General features: G+C 41.5%; 1 protein-coding gene across 1 annotated transcript in view; it reads left to right on the top strand.

Annotated features, from left to right (window-relative positions):
• Positions 1-23,509, top strand: part of LOC121841030 (membrane-associated guanylate kinase, WW and PDZ domain-containing protein 1-like) — a 71,005-nt gene that overhangs the window by 13,660 nt on the left and 33,836 nt on the right. Inside the window, exon 2 of the mRNA XM_042306949.1 lies at positions 17,616-17,905. Coding sequence (XP_042162883.1) covers positions 17,626-17,905 — 280 coding nt within the window. The 5' untranslated portion in view covers positions 17,616-17,625. The remainder of the gene's footprint in view (positions 1-17,615; positions 17,906-23,509) is intronic.

The following is a 23,509-nucleotide window of genomic DNA, read 5'->3' as shown; positions in this document are numbered from 1 at the left end:
CATAGCCTGTGATACAGTATAACTTTACATAGCCTGAGATACAGTATAACTTTACATAGCCTGAGATACAGTATAACTTTACATAGCCTGAGATACAGTATAACTTTACATAGCATGAGATACAGTATAACTTTACATAGCCTGAGATACAGTATAACTTTACATAGCCTGAGATACAGTATAACTTTACATAGCCTGAGATACAGTATAACTTTACATAGCCTGAGATACAGTATAACTTTACATAGCCTGAGATACAGTATAACTTTACATAGCCTGAGATACAGTATAACTTTACATAGCCTGAGATACAGTATAACTTTACATAGCCTGAGATACAGTATAACTTTACATAGCATGAGATACAGTATAACTTTACATAGCATGAGATACAGTATAACTTTACATAGCCTGTGATACAGTATAACTTTACATAGCCTGAATACAGTATAACTTTACATAGCCTGAGATACAGTATAACTTTACATAGCCTGTGATACAGTATAACACATAGCATGAGATACAGTATAACTTTACATAGCCTGAGATACAGTATAACTTTACATAGCCTGAGACTACAGTATAACTTTACATAGCCTGAGATACAATATAACTTTACATAGCCTGAGATACAGTATAACTTTACATAGCCTGAACTACAGTATAACTTTACATAGCCTGAGATACAGTATAACTTTACATAGCCTGAACTACAGTATAACTTTACATAGCCTGTGATACAGTATAACTTTACATAGCCTGTGATACAGTATAACTTTACATAGCATGAGATACAGTATAACTTTACATAGCCTGAGATACAGTATAACTTTACATAGCCTGAGATACAGTATAACTTTACATAGCCTGAATACAGTATAACTTTACATAGCCTGAGATACAATATAACACATAGCCTGATACATAGCCTGAGATACAGTATAACTTTACATAGCCTGAGATACAGTATAACTTTACATAGCCTGAGATACAGTATAACTTTACATAGCCTGAACTACAGTATAACTTTACATAGCCTGAGATACAGTATAACTTTACATAGCCTGAGATACAGTATAACTTTACATAGCCTGAGATACAGTATAACTTTACATAGCCTGAACTACAGTATAACTTTACATAGCCTGAATACAGTATAACTTTACATAGCCTGAGATACAGTATAACTTTACATAGCCTGAGATTACAGTATAACTTTACATAGCCTGAGATACAGTATAACTTTACATAGCCTGAGATACAGTATAACTTTACATAGCCTGAGATACAGTATAACTTTACATAGCATGAGATACAGTATAACTTTACATAGTCTGAGATACAGTATAACTTTACATAGCCTGAGATACAGTATAACTTTACATAGCCTGAGATACAGTATAACTTTACATAGTCTGAGATACAGTATAACTTTACATAGCCTGAGATACAGTATAACTTTACATAGCATGAGATACAGTATAACTTTACATAGCCTGTGATACAGTATACCTTTACATAGCCTGAGATACAGTATAACTTTACATAGCATGAGATACAGTATAACTTTACATAGCCTGAGATACAGTATAACTTTACATAGCCTGAGATACAGTATAACTTTACATAGCATGAGATACAGTATAACTTTACATAGTCTGAGATACAATATAACGTTACATAGCCTGAGATACAGTATAACTTTACATAGCCTGAGTATAAACCTTATTTTTTTCTCAGCGGCCTGGAACTCTGAGTTGTCGTCTCTTCCCTCTAGTCTCAATCCCCACGTGTATTAATGTGTAGTAGTGGTGTTTTATTATTGAGTTGAACACGGCTGCTGTCTAGCCAGTCCTCACCACGTGCTCCTCACAGCGTAATGTTGCCTAGTGCCTTGCTCTTCTCTGACAGGGAGAACCACAACCATTTTGTCTATGACAGAGAACCACAACCATTATGTTCTATGACAGAGAACCACAACCATTATGTTCTATGACAGAGAACCACAACCCTTATGATCTATGACAGAGAACCACAAACATTATGTTCTATGACAGAGAACCACAACCATTATGATCTATGACAGAGAACCACAAACATTATGTTCTATGACAGAGAACCACAACCATTATGGTCTATGACAGGGAGAACCACAACCATTATGGTCTATGACAGAGAACCACAACCATTATGTTCTATGACAGAGAACCACAAACCATTATGTTCTATGACAGAGAACCACAACCATTATGGTCTATGACAGAGAACCACAACCATTACATTCTATGACAGAGAACCACAACCATTATGGTCTATGACAGAGAACCACAACCATTATGATCTATGACAGAGAACCACAAACATTATGTTCTATGACAGAGAACCACAACCATTATGGTCTATGACAGGGAGAACCACAACCATTATGGTCTATGACAGGGAGAACCACAACCATTATGGTCTATGACAGGGAGAACCAAAACCATTATGTTCTATGACAGAGAACCACAACCATTATGTTCTATGACAGAGAACCACAACCATTACGTTCTATGACAGAGAACCACAACCATTACGTTCTATGACAGAGAACCACAACCATTACGTTCTATGACAGAGAACCACAACCATTATGGTCTATGACAGAGAACCACAACCATTATGTTCTATGACAGAGAACCACAACCATTATGTTCTATGACAGAGAACCACAACCATTATGATCTATGACAGAGAACCACAAACATTATGTTCTATGACAGAGAACCACAACCATTATGTTCTATGACAGAGAACCACAATCATTATGGTCTATGACAGGGAGAACCACAACCATTATGGTCTATGACAGGGAGAACCACAAACATTATGTTCTATGACAGAGAACCACAACCATTACGTTCTATGACAGGGAGAACCACAACCATTATTATGGTCTATGACAGAAAATATAAATGTCACGCTATGAAAAATGAGTCGTTGAAAACGTGGCTGTGAGGTTCCTGACCATTTTGGCTGCATCAAGTACAGGAAGATCTAGGTTATGTAATGAATGATGGTCTACTATATAGCATCTCCTGGTCTCTAGCATCCTAAATGCAGAGATACCACTAACTGCAGAGATACCACTAGTCTAGCATCCTAACTGCAGAGATTTGACTAGTCTAGCATCCTAACTGCAGAGATACCACTAGTCTAGCATCCTAACTGCAGAGATACAACTAGTCTAGCATCCTAACTACAGAGATACCACTAACTGCAGAGATACCACTAGTCTAGCATCCTAACTGCAGAGATTTGACTAGTCTAGCATCCTAACTGCAGAGATACAACTAGTCTAGCATCCTAACTGCAGAGATACCACTAACTGAAGAGATACCACTAGTCTAGCATCCTAACTGCAGAGATTTGACTAGTCTAGCATCCTAACTGCAGAGATACCACTAGTCTAGCATCCTAACTGCAGAGATAGCACTAGTCTAGCATCCTAACTGCAGAGATACCACTAGTCTAGCATCCTAACTGCAGAGATACCACTAGTCTAGCATCCTAACTGCAGAGATACCACTAGTCTAGCATCCTAACTGCAGAGATAGCACTAGTCTAGCATCCTAACTGCAGAGATACCACTAGTCTAGCATCCTAACTGCAGAGATACCACTAGTCTAGCATCCTAACTGCAGAGATAGTCTGGCTAGACTGCAAACTCTCCTTCCAGACTCATATCAAACATCTCCAATCAAATCAAGAGTCGGCTTTCTATTCCGCAACAAAGCCTCCTTCACTCACGCCGCCAAGCTTACCCTAGTAAAACTGACTATCCTACCGATCCTCGACTTCAGCGATGTCATCTACAAAATGGCTTCCAACACTCTACTCAGCAAACTGGATGCAGTCTATCACAGTGCCATCCGTTTTGTCACTAAAGCACCTTATACCACCCACCACTGCGACTTGTATGCTCTAGTCGGCTGGCCCTCGTTACATATTCGTCGCCAGACCCACTGGCTCCAGGTCATCTACAAGTCCATGCTAGGTAAAGCTCCGCCTTATCTCAGTTCACTGGTCACGATGGCAACACCCATCCGTAGCACGCGCTCCAGCAGGTGTATCTCACTGATCATCCCTAAAGCCAACACCTCATTTGGCCGCCTTTCATTCCAGTACTCTGCTGCCTGTGACTGGAACGAATTGCAAAAATCGCTGAAGTTGGAGACTTTTATCTCCCTCACCAACTTCAAACATCAGCTATCTGAGCAGCTAACCGATTGCTGCAGCTGTACATAGTCTATTGGTAAATAGCCCACCCATTTTCACCTACCTCATCCCCATACTGTTTTTTATTTATTTACTTTTCTGCTCTTTTGCACACCAATATCTCTACCTGTACATGACCATCTGATCATTTATCACTCCAGTGTTAATCTGCAAAATTGTAATTATTTGCCTACCTCCTCATGCCTTTTGCACACATTGTATATAGACTCCCCCCTTTGTTTTCTACTGTGTTATTGACTTGTTAATTGTTTATTCCATGTGTAACTCTGTGTTGTCTGTTCACACTGCTATGCTTTATCTTGGCCAGGTCGCAGTTGCAAATGAGAACTTGTTCTCAACTAGCCTACCTGGTTAAATAAAGGTGTTCTCAACTAGCCTACCTGGTTAAATAAAGGTGTTCTCAACTAGCCTACCTGGTTAAATAAAGGTGAAATAAAAAAATAAAAAAATAGCACTAGTCTAGCATCCTAACTGCAGAGATTGCACTAGTCTAGCATCCTAACTGCAGAGATTGCACTAGTCTAGCATCCTAACTGCAGAGATTGCACTAGTCTAGCATCCTAACTGCAGAGATTGCACTAGTCTAGCATCCTAACTGCAGAGATAGCACTAGTCTAGCATCCTAACTGCAGAGATACCACTAGTCTAGCATCCTAACTGCAGAGATACCACTAGTCTAGCATCCTAACTGCAGAGATATCTACAGGATACAATTAGGTCATAATTCCAACCCATTTGCCTGGATGGCATTCTCTGACCCCCCAGACCCATCGGTCTGTCTGTCAGGCTTAGTCTGTGTCCAGGCTTCTGTCCTTTGTGTTTAATCTCAGCTCTCACAACTGCTTCTCTGGGTCCTCTACCACTGCTGAACTAATGTAGCCTGCGCTAGCTAACTGACACCTTCATGTCAATGTCATGTCTGACTTGTTGCTTTGGTGTTTGTGTAAAATGTACATATGTTGAGTCTGTGAAAATAGAATCTCCTGATCATCATCATTTGTTTTGTATTCTATTGTTTTGTATTCTATTGTTTTGTATTCTATTGTTTTATATTCTATTGTTTTGTATTCTATTGTTTTGTATTCTATTGTTTTATATTCTATTGTTTTGTATTCTATTGTTTTGTATTATATTGTTTTGTATTATATTGTTTTGTATTCTATTGTTTTATATATATTGTTTTGTATTCTATTGTTTTGTATTCTATTGTTTTGTATTCCATTGTTTTGTATTCTATTGTTTTGTATTCTATTGTTTTGTATTCTATTGTTTTGTATTCTATTGTTTTGTATTCTATTGTTTTGTATTCTATTGTTTTGTATTCTATTGTTTTGTATTATATTGTTTTGTATTATATTGTTTTGTATTCTATTGTTTTGTATTCTATTGTTTTGTATTCTATTGTTTTGTATTCCATTGTTTTGTATTCCATTGTTTTGTATTCTATTGTTTTGTATTCTATTGTTTTGTATTCTATTGTTTTGTATTCTATTGTTTTGTATTCTATTGTTTTGTATTCTATTGTTTTGTATTCTATTGTTTTGTATTCTATTGTTTTGTATTCTTCCACAATGAATACTTTGAAATAAGATGGAGATGAGCTGAGTGACACTAGTGAGGCAGACTAACAGACATACAGACAGACAGACTGACTAACAGAGAAACGGATGGACGGACAGACAGAAACATACAGAGAGACATACAGAGAGACATGTATTCTGGTGTTCTGGTTTATGTTTATATTAGCAGCTATTAATAAAAATATAACAGTATCCACAGTACTGTATAGATTAATCTGAGAACTGGGAGTCAGTCTCAAATCGAACTGTACTCCCTATTTAGTGCACTAATTCTGACCAAGGCCCTGGTAAAAAGTAGTGTACTGAAAAGGAAATCCTGTAGGATGCCATTTGGGATGCATGATAGGTCCTTTTATCTCTGATTGAAATGAGATAATCCACTTACAAGCAAGTCTCTCAGCAATCCAATCACATCTGCTTCAGCAGGACATGCGTATCATACTGTGGTGCCGGTGCTGTGGGGAAGAATAGTTAGAGATATGTAGCCAGGCTCTAGATGAGTCACCAAGCTCTAGATATGTAGCCAGGCTCTAGATGAGTCACCAGGCTCTAGATATGTATCCAGGCTCTAGATGAGTAACCAAGCTCTAGATATGTAGCCAAGCTCTAGATGAGTCACCAGGCTCTAGATATGTAGCCAGGCTCTAGATGAGTCACCAGGCTCTAGATATGTAGCCAGGCTCTAGATATGTAGCCAGGCTCTAGATGAGTCACCAGGCTCTAGATATGTATCCAGGCTCTAGATATGTAGCCAGGCTCTAGATATGTAGCCAGGCTCTAGATGAGTCACCAGGCTCTAGATATGTATCCAGGCTCTAGATATGTAGCCAGGCTCTAGATATGTAGCCAGGCTCTAGATGAGTCACCAGGCTCTAGATATGTATCCAGGCTCTAGATGAGTAACCAAGCTCTAGATATGTAGCCAGGCTCTAGATAAGTAACCAAGCTCTAGATATGTAGCCAGGCTCTAGATGAGTCACCGAGCTCTAGATATGTAGCCAGGCTCTAGATATGTAGCCAGGCTCTAGATATGTAGCCAGGCTCTAGATGAGCCACCGAGCTCTAGATATGTAGCCAGGCTCTAGATATGTAGCCAGGCTCTAGATGAGTCACCAAGCTCTAGATATGTAGCCAGGCTCTAGATGAGTCACCAGGCTCTAGATATGTAGCCAGGCTCTAGATGAGTCACCAGGCTCTAGATATGTAGCCAGGCTCTAGATGAGTCACCAGGCTCTAGATATGTAGCCAGGCTCTAGATATGTAGCCAGGCTCTAGATGAGTAACCAGGCTCTAGATATGTAGCCAGGCTCTAGATGAGTAACCAGGCTCTAGATATGTATCCAGGCTCTAGATATGTAGCCAGGCTCTAGATATGTAGCCAGGCTCTAGATATGTAGCCAGGCTCTAGATGAGTCACCAGGCTCTAGATATGTATCCAGGCTCTAGATGAGTCACCAGGCTCTAGATATGTAGCCAGGCTCTAGATATGTAGCCAGGCTCTAGATATGTAGCCAGGCTCTAGATGAGTCACCAAGCTCTAGATGTGTAGCCAGGCTCTAGATATGTAGCCAGGCTCTAGATATGTAGCCAGGCTCTAGATATGTATCCAGGCTCTAGATATGTATCCAGGCTCTAGATATGTAACCAGGCTCTAGATGATTCACCAGGCTCTAGATATATAACCAGGCCCTAGATGAGTCAACAGGCTCTAGATGAGTCACCATGCTCTAGATGAGTCACCAGGCTCTAGATATATAACCAGGCCCCAGATGAGTCAACAGGCTCTAGATGAGTCACCAGGCTCTAGATGATTCACCAGACTCTAGATATATAACCAGGCCCTAGATGAGTCAACAGGCTCTAGATGAGTCACCAGGCTCTAGATGAGTCACCAGGCTCTAGATATGTAGCCAGGCTCTGACACCACTGTTCTCTTTAGGATGACTGGTGTTCTGACACCACTTTTCTCTAGGATGACTGGTCCTCTGACACCACTGTTCTCCTCAGGATGACTGGTCCTCTGACACCACTGTTCTCTTTAGGATGACTGGTGTTCTGACACCACTGTTGTCTAGGATGACTGGTCCTCTGACACCACTGTTCTCTTTAGGATGACTGGTCCTCTGACACTACTGTTCTCTAGGATGACTGGTCCTCTGACACCACTGTTCTCTAGGATGACTGGTCCTCTGACACCACTGTTCTCTAGGATGACTGGTCCTCTGACACTACTGTTCTCTTTAGGATGACTGGTCCTCTGACACCACTGTTCTCCTCAGGATGACTGGTCCTCTGACACCACTGTTCTCTAGGATGACTGGTCCTCTGACACCACTGTTCTCTTTAGGATGACTGGTCTTCTGACACCACTGTTGTTTGCCTTTTTCTCCTATTAGAGAGAGAGAGAGAGAGAGAGAGAGAGAGAGAGGTTACTAACACTAGATGAGTCAAAATTCCTGGTCAGTAAGAATAGGGAGAAAGCCTGGCCTTTCAGGGCTATTGTCCCAGCCACAGATTAAGCCTTGTCCTAGACTAAAAAGCATAATCAATGAATCTCCATTGAAATTGCTTTTTAATCCAGGACTATTCTTAATCCGGGTATAGCCTAGAACACTCATGTGTCCCTAGTTGAACCAAAGGATTGACCTTGATCTCATGAAGTAAAACACTTTCCTTAGCTGTAGTAGTTTTCAGAGTGAATAATTGTATCAGTGGTATATCCATTGATGCCAAGGGAAGGCAGGATTCCCAAAATCTTTTTCCAATTTTTTTTATTTTACCTTTTTTTAACTAGGCAAGTCAGTTAAGAACACATTCTTATTTTCAATGACGACCTAGGAACAGTGGGTTAACTGCCTTGTTCAGGGGCAGAACAACAGATTTGTACCTTGTCAGCTCGGGGATTTTAACTTGCAACCTTTCAGTTATTAGTCCAATGCTCTAACCACTAGGCTACCCTGCCGCCCTGTTTTTACCAATAGAAAAATGAAAAAAAAATACAATAATTTATCTTTCATCTCTCTGAGTTTCATAATTTCCCTTCAAATCGCAAGAGGTTGAATATATCTCACAGGAGAGAAAGCATCAGAGCGAGGGAAACAGCGCCCCTCTCTGTCTCTATGTGTAGGCCATCTATCTGATGCTGTCTGGTCAAAACGAGTATGACATTGTTTCTGCCTGTAGCGTTGAAGGCAAGGGAAGCCAACGAGGATCTGGCCTCCATTCATAACAAGCATTTTGCTACACTCGCAATAACATCTGCTAACCATGTGTATGTGACCAATAACATCTACTAACCATGTGTATGTGACCAATAACATCTACTAACCATGTGTATGTGGCCAATAACATCTACTAACCATGTGTATGTGACCAATAACATCTGATAACCATGTGTATGTGACCAATAACATCTGCTAACCATGTGTATGTGACCAATAGCATATGCTAACCATGTGACCAATACCATCTGCTAACCATGTGACCAATAACATCTGCTAACCATGTGACCAATACCATCTGCTAACCATGTGACCAATAACATCTGCTAACCATGTGACCAATAACATCTGCTAACCGTGTGACCAATAACATCTGCTGACCATGTGACCAATAACATCTGCTAACCATGTGACCAATAACATCTGCTAACCATGTGACCAATAACATCTGCTGACCATGTGACCAATAACATCTGCTAACCATGTGACCAATAACATCTGCTGACTATGTGACCAATAACATCTGCTAACCATGTGACCAATAACATCTGCTTACCATATGACCAATAACATCTGCTACCCATGTGACCAATAACATCTGCTAACCATGTGACCAATAACATCTGCTGACCATGTGACCAATAACATCTGCTAACCATGTGACCAATAACATCTGCTAACCATGTGACCAATAACATCTGCTAACCACGTGACCAATAACATCTGCTAACCATGTGACCAATAACATCTGCTTACCATGTGTATGTGACCAATAAGATTTGATTTGATAATTTCTTTGGGCCAATCAGCATCGAGCCAACAGTGAATGGTCCAGGCGCACCAACAAAACAAAATGTCAAGGGAATCCAGCTTGGATTTGGTGTCACTCAAATCTCATTGAGAACATCACGGACAGTAAAACTGGAATTGTTAAACTTGGACTTGTGGTTTTTCTTAATTTTCCGTACTGGCCAATGATTATAACTGAGATTCTGATCCAACCATTAATTCAGACATTGTTGTGCCCCTGACCTGAGAGGATGGAAGTTAAATATATACAGTAGCTAGCTGTAGAAGGCTAATGTTAACCTCTACAGGATTGGTGTCGGTTGAGCTAACGTGTGCTAATGTGATTAGCATAACGTTGTAAGTAACAAAAACCTTTCTCAGGACATAGACATATCTGATATGGGCAGAAAGCGTAAATTCTTGTTCATCTAACTACACTGTCCAATTTACAGTCGCTATTACAGTGAAATAATAGCATGCTATTGTTTGAGGAAGGTGCACAGTTATGAACTTAAAAATGTATCAATAAAGCAATTAGGCACATTTGGGAAGACTTGATACACCCTTTTGAACAGTAATGCAATGGTTCAATGGATCAGTCTAAAACGTTGCGCGTACACTGCTGCCATCTAGTGGACAACATCTAAATTATGCCTGACCTGGAATACTACATTATGGCCTTTCTCTTGCATTTCAAAGATGATGGAACAAAAATAAAAATACATATTTTTTTCTTTGTATTATCTTTTAAACAGATCTAATGTTCTATATTCACCAACCATCATTTCACATGTCCACAAACTGCAAAGTGTTTCCTTTCAAATGGCATCAAGAATATGCATATCCTTGCTTCAGGGAATGAGCAACAGGCAGTTAGATTTGGGTATGTCATTTTAGGGTATGTCATTTTTGTATGACAGAGTGACAGACAGTGTACAGTATAACAGGGTGATAGACAGTGTACAGTATAACAGGGTGATAGACAGTGTACAGTATAACAGGGTGATAGACAGTGTTATAACAGGGTGATAGACAGTGTACAGTATAACAGGGTGATAGACAGTGTTATAACAGGGTGATAGACAGTGTACAGTATAACAGGGTGATAGACAGTGTACAGTGTAACAGGGTGATAGACAGTGTACAGTATAACAGGGTGATAGACAGTGTACAGTATAACAGGGTGATAGACAGTGTACAGTATAACAGGGTGATAGACAGTGTACAGTATAACAGGGTGATAGACCGTGTGTATAACAGATGAGACAGTGTACAGTATAACAGGGTGATAGACAGTGTACAGTATAACAGGGTGATAGACAGTGTACAGTATAACAGGGTGATATACAGTGTTGTTATAAACAGGGTGATAGACAGTGTACAGTATAACAGGGTGATAGACAGTGTACAGTATAACAGGGTGATAGACAGTGTACAGTATAACAGGGTGATAGACAGTGTACAGTATAACAGGGTGATAGACAGTGTACAGTATAACAGGGTGATAGACAGTGTACAGTATAACAGGGTGATAGACAGTGTACAGTATAACAGGGTGATAGACAGTGTACAGTATAACAGGGTGATAGACAGTGTACAGTATAACAGGGTGATAGACAGTGTACAGTATAACAGGGTGATAGACAGTGTACAGTATAACAGGGTGATAGACAGTGTACAGTATAACAGGGTGATAGACAGTGTATAGGGTGATAACAGTGTACAGTATAACAGGGTGATAGACAGTGTACAGACAGTATAACAGGGTGATAGACAGTGTACAGTATAACAGGGTGATAGAACAGGGTGATAGACAGTGTACAGTATAACAGGGTGATAGACAGTGTACAGTATAACAGGGTGATAGACAGTGTACAGTATAACAGGGTGATAGACAGTGTACAGTATAACAGGGTGATAGACAGTACAGTACAGTATAACAGACAGTATAACAGGGTGATAGACAGTGTACAGTATAACAGGGTGATAGACAGTGTATAACAGGGTGATAGACAGTGTACAGTATAACAGGGTGATAGACAGTGTTATAACAGGGTGATAGACAGTGTACAGTATAACAGGGTGATAGACAGTGTTATAACAGGGTGATAGACAGTGTACAGTATAACAGGGTGATAGACAGTGTACAGACAGTATAACAGTGTGTATAACAGTGATACAGTATATAACAGGGTGATAGACAGTGTACAGTATAACAGGGTGATAGACAGTGATAACAGGGTGATAGACAGTGTACAGTATAACAGGGTGATAGACAGTGTACAGTATAACAGGGTGATAGACAGTGTACAGTATAACAGGGTGATAGACAGTGTACAATAACAGGGTGATAGACAGTGTACAGATAACAGGGTGATAGACAGTGTACAGTATAACAGGGTGATAGACAGTGTACAGTATAACAGGGTGATAGACAGTGTACAGTATAACAGGGTGATAGACAGTGTTATAACAGGGTGATAGACAGTGTACAGTATAACAGGGTGATAGACAGTGTACAGTATAACAGGGTGATAGACAGTGTACAGTATAACAGGGTCATAGACAGTGTACAGTATAACAGGGTGATAGACAGTGTTATAACAGGGTGATAGACAGTGTACAGTATAACAGGGTGATAGACAGTGTACAGTATAACAGGGTGATAGACAGTGTACAGACAGTATAACAGGGTGATAGACAGTGTACAGTATAACAGGGTGATAGACAGTGTACAGTATAACAGGGTGATAGACAGTGTACAGTATAACAGGGTGATAGACAGTGTACAGTATAACAGGGTGATAGACAGTGTACAGTATAACAGGGTGATAGACAGTGTACAGTATAACAGGGTGATAGACAGTGTACAGACAGTATAACAGGGTGATAGACAGTGTACAGTATAACAGGGTGATAGACAGTGTACAGTATAACAGGGTGATAGACAGTGTACAGTATAACAGGGTGATAGACAGTGTACAGTATAACAGGGTGATAGACAGTGTATAACAGGGTGATAGACAGTGTACAGTATAACAGGGTATAACAGGGTGATAGACAGTATAACAGGGTGATAGACAGTGTACAGTATAACAGGGTGATAGACAGTGTACAGTATAACAGGGTGATAGACAGTGTACAGTATAACAGGGTGATAGACAGTGTACAGTATAACAGGGTGATAGACAGTGTACATTATAACAGGGTGATAGACAGTGTTATAACAGGGTGATAGACAGTGTACAGTATAACAGGGTGATAGACAGTGTTATAACAGGGTGATAGACAGTGTACAGTATAACAGGGTGATAGACAGTGTACAGTATAACAGGGTGATAACAGTGTACAGTGTAACAGGGTGATAGACAGTGTACAGATAACAGTATAACAGTGTGTATAGGGTGATAGACAGTGTACAGTATAACAGGGTGATAGACAGTGTACAGTATAACAGGGTGATAGACAGTGTACAGTATAACAGGGTGATAGACAGTGTACAGTATAACAGGGTGATAGACAGTGTACAGTATAACAGGGTGATAGACAGTGTATAACAGGGTGATAACAGGGTGATAGACAATGTACAGTATAACAGGGTGATAGACAGTGTACAGTATAACAGGGTGATTGACAGTGTACAGTATAACAGGGTGATAGACAGTGTACAGACAGTATAACAGGGTGATAGGGTGACAGTGTATAACAGGGTGATAGAAGTAGACAGTATAACAGTATAACAGGGTGATAGACAGTGTACAGTATAACAGGGTGATAGACAGTGTACAGTATAACAGGGTTTTGTGATAGACAGTGTACAGTATAACAGGGTGATAACAGTGTACAGTATAACAGGGTGATAGACAGTGTTATAACAGGGTGATAGACAGTGTACAGTATAACAGGGTGATAGACAGTGTACAGTATAACAGGGTCATAGACAGTGTTATAACAGGGTGATAGACAGTGTACAGTATAACAGGGTGATAGACAGTGTACAGTATAACAGGGTGATATACAGTGTACAATATAACAGGGTGATAGACAGTGTACATTATAACAGGGTGATAGACAGTGTACAGTATAACAGGGTGATAGACAGTGTCATAACAGGGTGATAGACAGTGTACAGTATAACAGGGTGATAGACAGTGTACAGTATAACAGGGTGATAGACAGTGTCATAACAGGGTGATAGACAGTGTACAGTATAACAGGGTGATAGACAGTGGAGGCTACAGTATAACAGGGTGATAGACAGTGTTATAACAGGGTGATAGACAGTGTACAGTATAACAGGGTGATAGACAGTGTTATAACAGGGTGATAGACAGTGTATATACAGTATAACAGGGTGAGGCTAGATACAGTGTACAGTGTAACAGGGTGATAGACAGTGTACAGTATAACAGGGTGATAGACAGTGTACAGTATAACAGGGGTGATAGACAGTGTACAGTATAACAGGGTGATAGACAGTGTACAGTATAACAGGGTGATATACAGTGTACAGTATAACAGGGTGATAGAGTCAGTGTATAACAGTATAAGAGTCAGGGAGATAGACAGTGTACAGTATAACAGGGTGATAGACAGGAGTGATACCAGTACAGACAGTAGGCTAACAGGGTGATAGACAGTGTACAGTATAACAGGGTGATAGACAGTGTACAGTATAACAGGGTGATAGACAGTGTACAGTGTAACAGGGTGATAGACAGTGTACAGTATAACAGGGTGATAGACAGTATAACAGGGTGATAGACAGTGTACAGTATAACAGGGTGATAGACAGTGTACAGTATAACAGGGGGCTACCAGTACAGAGTGAATGTGGAGGCTATATACAGGGGGTACCGGTACAGAGTCAATGTGGAGGCTATATACAGGGGTACCGGTACAGAGTCAATGTGGAGGCTATATACAGGGGTACCGGTACAGAGTCAATGTGGAGGCTATATACAGGGGTACCAGTACAGAGTCAATGTGGAGGCTATATACAGGGGGGTACCAGTACAGAGTCAATGTGGAGGCTTTATACAGGGTATACCGGTACAGAGTCAATGTGGAGGCTATATACAGGGGTACCGGTACAGAGTCAATGTGGAGGCTATATACAGGGGTACCGGTACAGAGTCAATGTGGAGGCTATATACAGGGGTACCGGTACAGAGTCAATGTGGAGGCTATATACAGGGGTACCGGTACAGAGTCAATGTGGAGGCTATATACAGGGGTACCGGTACAGAGTCAATGTGGAGGCTATATACAGGGGGTACTGGTACAGAGTCAATGTGGGGGCTATATACAGGGTATTACGGTACAGAGTCAATGTGGAGGCTATATACAGGGGGTACCAGTACAGAGTCAATGTGGAGGCTTTATACAGGGTATACCGGTACAGAGTCAATGTGGAGGCTATATACAGGGGGTACCGGTACAGAGTCAATGTGGAGGCTATATACAGGGGTACCGGTACAGAGTCAATGTGGAGGCTATATACAGGGGTACCGGTACAGAGTCAATGTGGAGGCTATATACAGGGGGTACCGGTACAGAGTCAATGTGGAGGCTATATACAGGGGGTACCGGTACAGAGTCAATGTGGAGGCTATATACAGGGGGTACTGGTACAGAGTCAATGTGGAGGCTATATACAGGGGGTACCAGTACAGAGTCAATGTGGAGGCTATATACAGGGGGTACCGGTACAGAGTCAATGTGGAGGCTATATACAGGGTATTACGGTACAGAGTCAATGTGGAGGCTATATACAGGGGGTACCGGTACAGAGTCAATGTGGAGGCTATATACAGGGGTACCAGTACAGAGTCAATGTGGAGGCTATATACAGGGGGTACCGGTACAGAGTCAATGTGGAGGCTATATACAGGGTTTTACGGTACAGAGTCAATGTGGAGGCTATATACAGGGTATTACGGTACAGAGTCAATGTGGAGGTTATATACAGGGGGTACCGGTACAGAGTCAATGTGGAGGCTATATACAGGGGTACCGGTACAGAGTCAATGTGGAGGCTATATACAGGGGTACTGGTACAGAGTCAATGTGGGGGCTATATACAGGGTATTACGGTACTGAGTCAATGTGGAGGCTATATACAGGGGGTACTGGTACAGAGTCAATGTGGGGGCTATATACAGGGGGTACCGGTACAGAGTCAATGTGGAGGCTATATACAGGGGTACCTGTACAGAGTCAATGTGGAGGCTATATACAGGAGTACCGGTACAGAGTCAATGTGGAGGCTACATACAGGGGGTACCGGTACAGAGTCAATGTGGGGGCTATATACAGGGAGTACTTTTACAGAGTCAGTGTGGAGGCTATATACAGGGAGTACTGGTACAGAGTCAGTGTGGAGGCTATATGCAGGGGGAGGCTATATACCGGTACAGAGACAATGTGGAGGCTATATGCAGGGGTACTGGTACAGAGACAATGTGGAGGCTATATACAGGGGGTACCGGTACAGAGTCAATGTGGAGGCTATATACAGGGGGAACCGGTACAGAGTCAATGTGGAGGCTATATACAGGGGGTACCGGTACAGAGTCAGTGTGGAGGCTATATACAGGGGTACCTGTACAGAGTCAGTGTGGAGGCTATATACAGGGAGTACCGGTACAGAGTCAATGTGGAGGCTACATACAGGGGGTACCGGTACAGAGTCAATGTGGAGGCTTTATACATGTGGTACCTGTACAGAGTCAAATATGGAGGCTATATTCAGGGTGTTACGGTACAGAGTCAATGTGGAGGCTTTATACAGGGGGTACCGGTACAGAGTCAATGTGGAGGCTATATACAGGGGGTACTGGTACAGAGTCAATGTGGAGGCTATAATTAGGGGGTACCAGTACCGAGTCAGTGTTTGGGGGTACAGGTAGTTGAGGTAATTGGTAGTCAGTCAGTCATAGGTTGTCATTGCTTCTTAGCTCCAGAGACACGGACCGATTATTGCTCCTACTGTTATTTTGTAATTTTACTGTATTTAAATAGTGTATTCATCATTCCACACCTTGCATACCTTCATCCATATTTCATTCAGTTTGATTATTCCTGTTTGTCTACCAGTTTAGCTCCTGCTGTGTTGAGCCCATCTGCTATGTGACATGAATTAGGCATCGTCATTCAGTATCGTGCCGTGTCTTTGTCCAGGGGGGAACTGACAAAACTATTCTGAATATAGAAACTTGCAACTCATCGAGAGGTTCGAGGCAGCTGTGTTTACATGTTGAATCAGCGGGAAATGATTTTTTTTTAAATGATGGCTGATTAGATTGGGTGGTCAGAGGATATAGATGGTCACCCACTGATAATGGGTGTTTGTTGGCAAGGTCTGTTTTCATGGGTCTGTTTGGGTCTGTTTTCATGGTTCTGTTTTCATGGGTCTGTTTTCATGGGTCTGTTTTCATGGGTCTGTTTTCACGGTTCTGTTTTCATGGGTCTGTTTTCACGGTTCTATTTTCATGGGTCTGTTTTCATGGGTCTGTTTTCATGGTTCTATTTTCATGGGTCTGTTTTCATGGTTCTATTTTCATGAGTCTGTTTTCATGGGTCTGTTGTCATGGTTCTGTTTTCCCCACTCGTGTGGTGTTGTTACCATCCCTGTGGCCTGTGCTATTCTGTTCCAGCTCTACTACCATGTCTAAGGCCACAGCTCCCTGTGCTATCTTTTGTACGATGTATTGACCATCTCTGTGCTGTCTTGTGTCTCTTCCAGGTCTGCCACAATGTCTAAGGCCACAGTGAACAAGCTGCACTGGCGTTCCAAGGTGCAGGAGAGTTTTGTTCCCCTGGGGGGTGGGTCTGGGGAGCTAGGTGTGGCCATCGGGGGCGGGGCTGACTACGGAGAGTTCCCATTCGTCACAGCAGCACCGGGAGGCGGGGCCACAGTGGGTGACGTCATACTGGAGATCGGGGGTACGCCCGTCCTGGGCATGACACTAGGAGACGTGAGAGGGGTCCTCAACTCATGCCCCCATCCCATACGCATTAAAACTGTCTCGCCAGGTACCCCCACACACACACACACACACACACACACACACACACACACACACACACACACACACACACACACACACTAGTAAAATGACACAGTAAAACTAGTAAAATGAAAGTCTAAGGACTAGGAAAGTCCCGAGTAAAATGAAAGTCTCGAGGACGAGTAAAATGAAAGTCCTGAGGACTAGTAAAATGAAAGTCCTGAGGACTAGTAAAATGAAAGTCCTGAGGACTAGTAAAATGAAAGTCCCGAGGACTAGTAAAATAAAAGTCCTAAGGACTAGTAAAATGAAAGTCTCGAGGACTAGTAAAATGAAAGTCCTGAGGACTAGTAAAATGAAAGTCCTGAGGACTAGTAAAATGAAAGTCCCAAGGACTAGTAAAATGAAAGTCCTGAGGACTAGTAAAATGAAAGTCCTGAGGACTAGTAAAATGAAAGTCCTGAGGACTAGTAAAATGAAAGTCCTGAGGACTAGTAAAATGAAAGTCCTGAGGACTAGTAAAATGAAAGTCCCGAGGACTAGTAAAAGGAAAGTCCCGAGGACTAGTAAAATGAAAGTCCTGAGGACGTCCTGGGGCCTCATAAACTGTGCATGCCCAAAAAATGTGCGTCCGACACTTTTCATGCAAAAGTTGGTATTTATAAAATTGTAGCTAACTTCATGTGAAATGTAAATCCATATATAAGAGTAGCTACTAGGTAAAGGACAATTCCAATAAGTCAGTCAATTCAGGAAGTAAACTTAAATTACAATTTAATAATTGAAATGTTATTTTTTATTTTCAATGACTTCTCAATAAACCGAAAAGGAGAAGCTATTTATTTCAAACTTTTTTCAATTTTTTTCTTTCTACGAATGTTTAATTCAAATCCCTTCATGAATTGACTGACTTCAATTCAGATTGACCCTAAACCTGCTAGCTTCTAGCCTCTGACTTCAATTCAGATTGACCCTAAACCTGCTAGCTTCTATCCTCTGACTTCAATTCAGATTGACCCTAAACCTGCTAGCTTCTAGCCTCTGACTTCAATTCAGATTGACCCTAAACCTGCTAGCTTCTATCCTCTGACTTCAATTCAGATTGACCCTAAACCTGCTAGCTTCTATCCTCTGACTTCAATTCAGATTGACCCTAAACCTGCTAGCTTCTATCCTCTGACTTCAATTCAGATTCACCTCAAACCTGCTAGCTTCTAGCCTACCGTCCAGCCTGTGTAGTGAGTCGCCTGTCCTGTACCCATCACTATTTGAAATCATTCCAACTACGTTGAGCATTTGCTCTAGTTCGCCTGGAGTGCCAGATGTGCAGGGTTTACAGTTGTTATTGGGAAATTAATCCAGGCAAGCTCAATCAAGCACAGATAAAGTAATTGAAATCATCTGAACCCAGGACTGGTACTGTCTACCTCTACTTGTCCTACTGTCTACTGCTAATGTCTACCTCTACTTGTCTTACTGCCTGCATCTACTGCTACTGTCTACTTCTACTTGTCCTACTGTCTACTGCTACTTGTCCTACTGTCTACTGCAACTTGTCCTACTTTCTACTGCTTTACTCTCACTTGTCCTACTGTCTACTTCTACTTGTCCTACTGTCTATTTCTACTGCTACTGTCCACTGCTACTGTCTACTGCAACTTGTCCTACTTTCTACTGCTTTACTTTCACTTGTCCTACTGTCTACTTCTACTTGTCCCACTGTCTACTGCTACTGTCTACCTCTACTTGTCCCACTGTCTACTTCTACTGCTACTGTCTACTTCTAATTGTCCTACTGTCTACTGCTACTGTCTACTTCTACTTGTCCTACTGTCTACTGCAACTTGTCCTACTTCTACTGCTGTATTGGTACTTGTCCTACTTTCTACTTCCTTACTGCAACTTGTCCTACTCTCTACTGCTCTAAAGCACTTGTCCTACTGTCTACTGCTCTAAAGTTACTTGTCCTACTTTCTACCGCCTTACTGCCACTTGTCCTACTCTCTACTGCTCTAAAGTCACTTGTCCTACTGTCTACTGCTCTACTGGTACTTGTCCTACTTTCTATTGCTCTACTGGTACTTGTCCTAAATTCTACTGCTTTACTGTCACTTGTCCTACTGTCTACAGCTCTGAAGTCACTTGTCCTACTTTCTATGGCTCTACAGTCACTTGTCCTACTGTCTACTGCTCTAAAGTCATTTGTCCTACTGTCTATTGCCTTACTGTCACTTGTCATACTTTCTACTGCTCTATTTCACTTGTCCTACTTCTACTGCTCTAAAGTCACTTGTCCTACTGTCTACTGCTCTAAAGACACTTGTCCTACTTTCTACTGCTCTAAAGTCACTTGTCCTACTTTCTACCGCCTTACTGCCACTTGTCCTACTCTCTACTGCTCTAAAGTCACTTGTCCTACTGTCTACTGCTCTACTGGTACTTATCCTACTTTCTATTGCTCTACTGGTACTTGTCCTACTGTCTACTGCTCTACAGTCACTTGTCCTACTTTCTACTGCTCTACTGTCACTTGTCCTACTGTCTACTGCTCTAAAGTCACTTGTCCTACTTTCTACTGCTTTACTTTCACTTGTCCTACTGTCTACAGCTCTGAAGTCACTTGTCCTACTTTCTACTGCTCTACAGTCACTTGTCCTACTGTCTACTGCTCTAAAGTCATTTGTCCTACTTTCTACCGCCTTACTTCCACTTGTCCTACTCTCTACTGCTCTAAAGTCACTTGTCCTACTGTCTACTGCTCTACTGGTACTTGTCCTACTTTCTATTGCTCTACGGGTACTTGTCCTACTGTCTACTGCTCTACTGGTACTTGTCCTACTTTCTATTGCTCTACTGGTACTTGTCCTACTGTCTACTGCTCTACTGGTACTTGTCCTACTTTCTACTGCTTTACTGTCACTCGTCTTACTTTCTACTGCTCTATTGTCACTTGTCCTACTGTCTATTGCCTTACTGTCACTTGTCATACTTTCTACTGCTCTATTTCACTTGTCCTACTGTCTACTGCTCTACTGTTACTTGTGCTACTGTCTACTGCTCTATTGGCACTTGTCCTACTTTCTACTGCTCTACAGGTACTTGTCCTAATGTCTACTGTCACTTGTCCTACTTCTCCTGCTTTACTGCTACTTGTCCTACTTTCTACTGCTCTATTGTCACTTCTCCTACTGTCTACTGCTTTACTGTCACTTGTCCTACTTTCTACTGCTCTATTGGCACCTGTCCTACTTCTACTGCTCTACTGCCATTTGTCCTACTTTCTACTGCTCTAAAGTATATTGTCCTACTTTCTACTGCTCTACAGTTTCTTGTCCTACTTTCTACTGCTTTACTGCCACTTGTTCTACTTTCTACTGCTTTACTGTCACTTGTCCTACTGTCTACTGCTCTACCTCAACCTGTCCTACTTTCTACTGCTCTATTGTTACTTGTCCTACTGTCTACTGCTTTACTGTCACTTGTCCTACTTTCTACTGCTCTATTGGCACTTGTCCTACTTCTACTGCTCTACTGACACTTGTCCTAATGTCTACTGGCACTTGTCCTACTTTCTACTGCTTTACTTTGACTTGTCCTACTTTCTACTGCTCTATTGTCACCTATCCTACTTTCTACTGCTCTACAGCCACTTGTCCTACTTTCTACTGCTCTATTGGCACTTGTCCTACTGTCTACTGCTTTACTTCCATTTGTCCTACTTTCTACTGCTCTATTGTCACTTGTCCTACTGTCTACTGCTCTACAAGTACTTGTCCTAATGTCTACTTCACTTGTCCTACTGTCTACTGATTTACTTGTCACTTGTCCTACTTTCTACTGCTCTATTGGCACTTGTCCTACTGTCTACTGCTTTACTTCCATTTGTCCTACTTTCTACTGCTCTATTGTCACTTGTCCTACTGTCTACTGTTTTACTGCCATTTGTCCTACTTTCTACAGCTCTAAAGTCTATTGTCCTACTTTCTACTGCTCTACAGTGTCTTGTCCTACTTTCTACTGCTCTATTGTCACTTGTCCTACTGTCTACTGCTTTACTGTATCTTGTCCTACTGTCTACACTCCACTGTAACTTGTCCTAATGTCTACTGTCACTTGTCCTACTGTCTACTGCTTTACTGCCATTTGTCCTACTTTCTACTGCTCTACAGTCACTTGTCCTACTGTCCACTGCTTTCCTTCACTTGCCCTACTGTCCACTGCTTTACTTCACTTGTCCTACTGTCTACTGCTCTACTGTCACTTGTCCTACTGTCTACTAATAGAGCAGTAGACAGTAGGACTAGTAAGAGTAGAGCAGTAGACAGTAGGACAAGTAGAAGCAGAACAGTAGACAGTAGGACAAGTAACAGTAAAGCAGTAGAGGGTAGGACTAGTAGGAGTAGAGCAGTAGACAGTAGGACAAGTAGCAGCAGAACAGTAGACAGTAGGACTAGTAAGAATACAGTCTACTGTTACTTGTCCTACTGTCTACTGCTCTGCTGCTACTTGTTCTACTGTCTACTGCTCTATTGTCACTTGTCCTACTGTCTACTGCTCTACTCTTACTTGTCCTACTGTCTACTGCTCTATTCTTTCTTGTCCTACTGTCTACTGCTCTGTTTCTACTTGTTCTACTGTCTACTGCTTTACTCCTACTTGTCCTACTGTCTACTGCTCTATTCTTACTTGTCCTATTCCTACTTGTCCTACTGTCTACTGTCTACTGCTCTGTTGCTACTTGTTCTACTCTCTACTGCTTTACTCTACTTGTCCTACTGTCTACTGCTCTAGTCTTACTTGTCCTACTGTCTACTGCTCTGTTGCTACTTGTTCTACTGTCTACTGCTCTACTCTTACTTGTCCTACTGTCTACTGATCTACTCTTACTTGTCCTACTGTCTACTGCTCTACTGTTACTTGTCCTACTGTCCTGTAACAGGTAGTATGTACTGTACTGTAGTAGTTAATCTGTACTGTAGTAGTTAATCTGTACTGTAGCAGGCTGTCTGTCTTGTAGTAGGTAGTGTGTGCTGTCATAGGCTGTCTGTCTTGTAGTAGGTAGTGTGTGCTGTCGTAGGTAGTCTGTCTTGTAGTAGGTAGTGTGTACTGTAGTAGGTCGTCTGTACTGCAGTAGTTACTGTAGTCTGTCTTGTAGTAGGTAGTCTGTACTGTAGTAGTTGGTCTGTACTGTAGTAGTTGGTCTGTCCTGTAGTAGGTAGTGTGTACTAGAGTAGTTATTGTAGTCTGTTCTGTAGTAGGTAGTGTGTTCTGTAGTAGGTAGTGTGTACTGTAGTATTCTATCTCTCTGTAGTAGGTAGTGGATACTGTAGTAGGTAGTGTGTACTGTACTAGGTAGTGTATACTGTACTGTAGTAGGTAGTGGATACTGTAGTAGTTAGTGTGTACTGTAGTAGGTAGTGTATACTGTAGTAGGTAGTGTGTACTGTAGTAGGTAGTGTATACTGTAGTAGGTAGTGTGTACTGTAGTAGGTAGTGTATACTGTAGTAGGTAGTGTATACTGTAGTAGGTAGTGTATTCTGTAGTAGGTAGTGTGTACTGTAGTAGGTAGTGTATACTGTAGTAGGTAGTGTATACTGTAGTAGGTAGTGTGTACTGTACTGTAGTATT

The sequence above is a fragment of the Oncorhynchus tshawytscha genome, linkage group LG26 (assembly GCF_018296145.1).
Source record: "Oncorhynchus tshawytscha isolate Ot180627B linkage group LG26, Otsh_v2.0, whole genome shotgun sequence".
In the NCBI taxonomy this organism is placed as follows: domain Eukaryota; kingdom Metazoa; phylum Chordata; class Actinopteri; order Salmoniformes; family Salmonidae; genus Oncorhynchus; species Oncorhynchus tshawytscha.
This window is presented reverse-complemented; position numbering and strand designations above follow the sequence as displayed.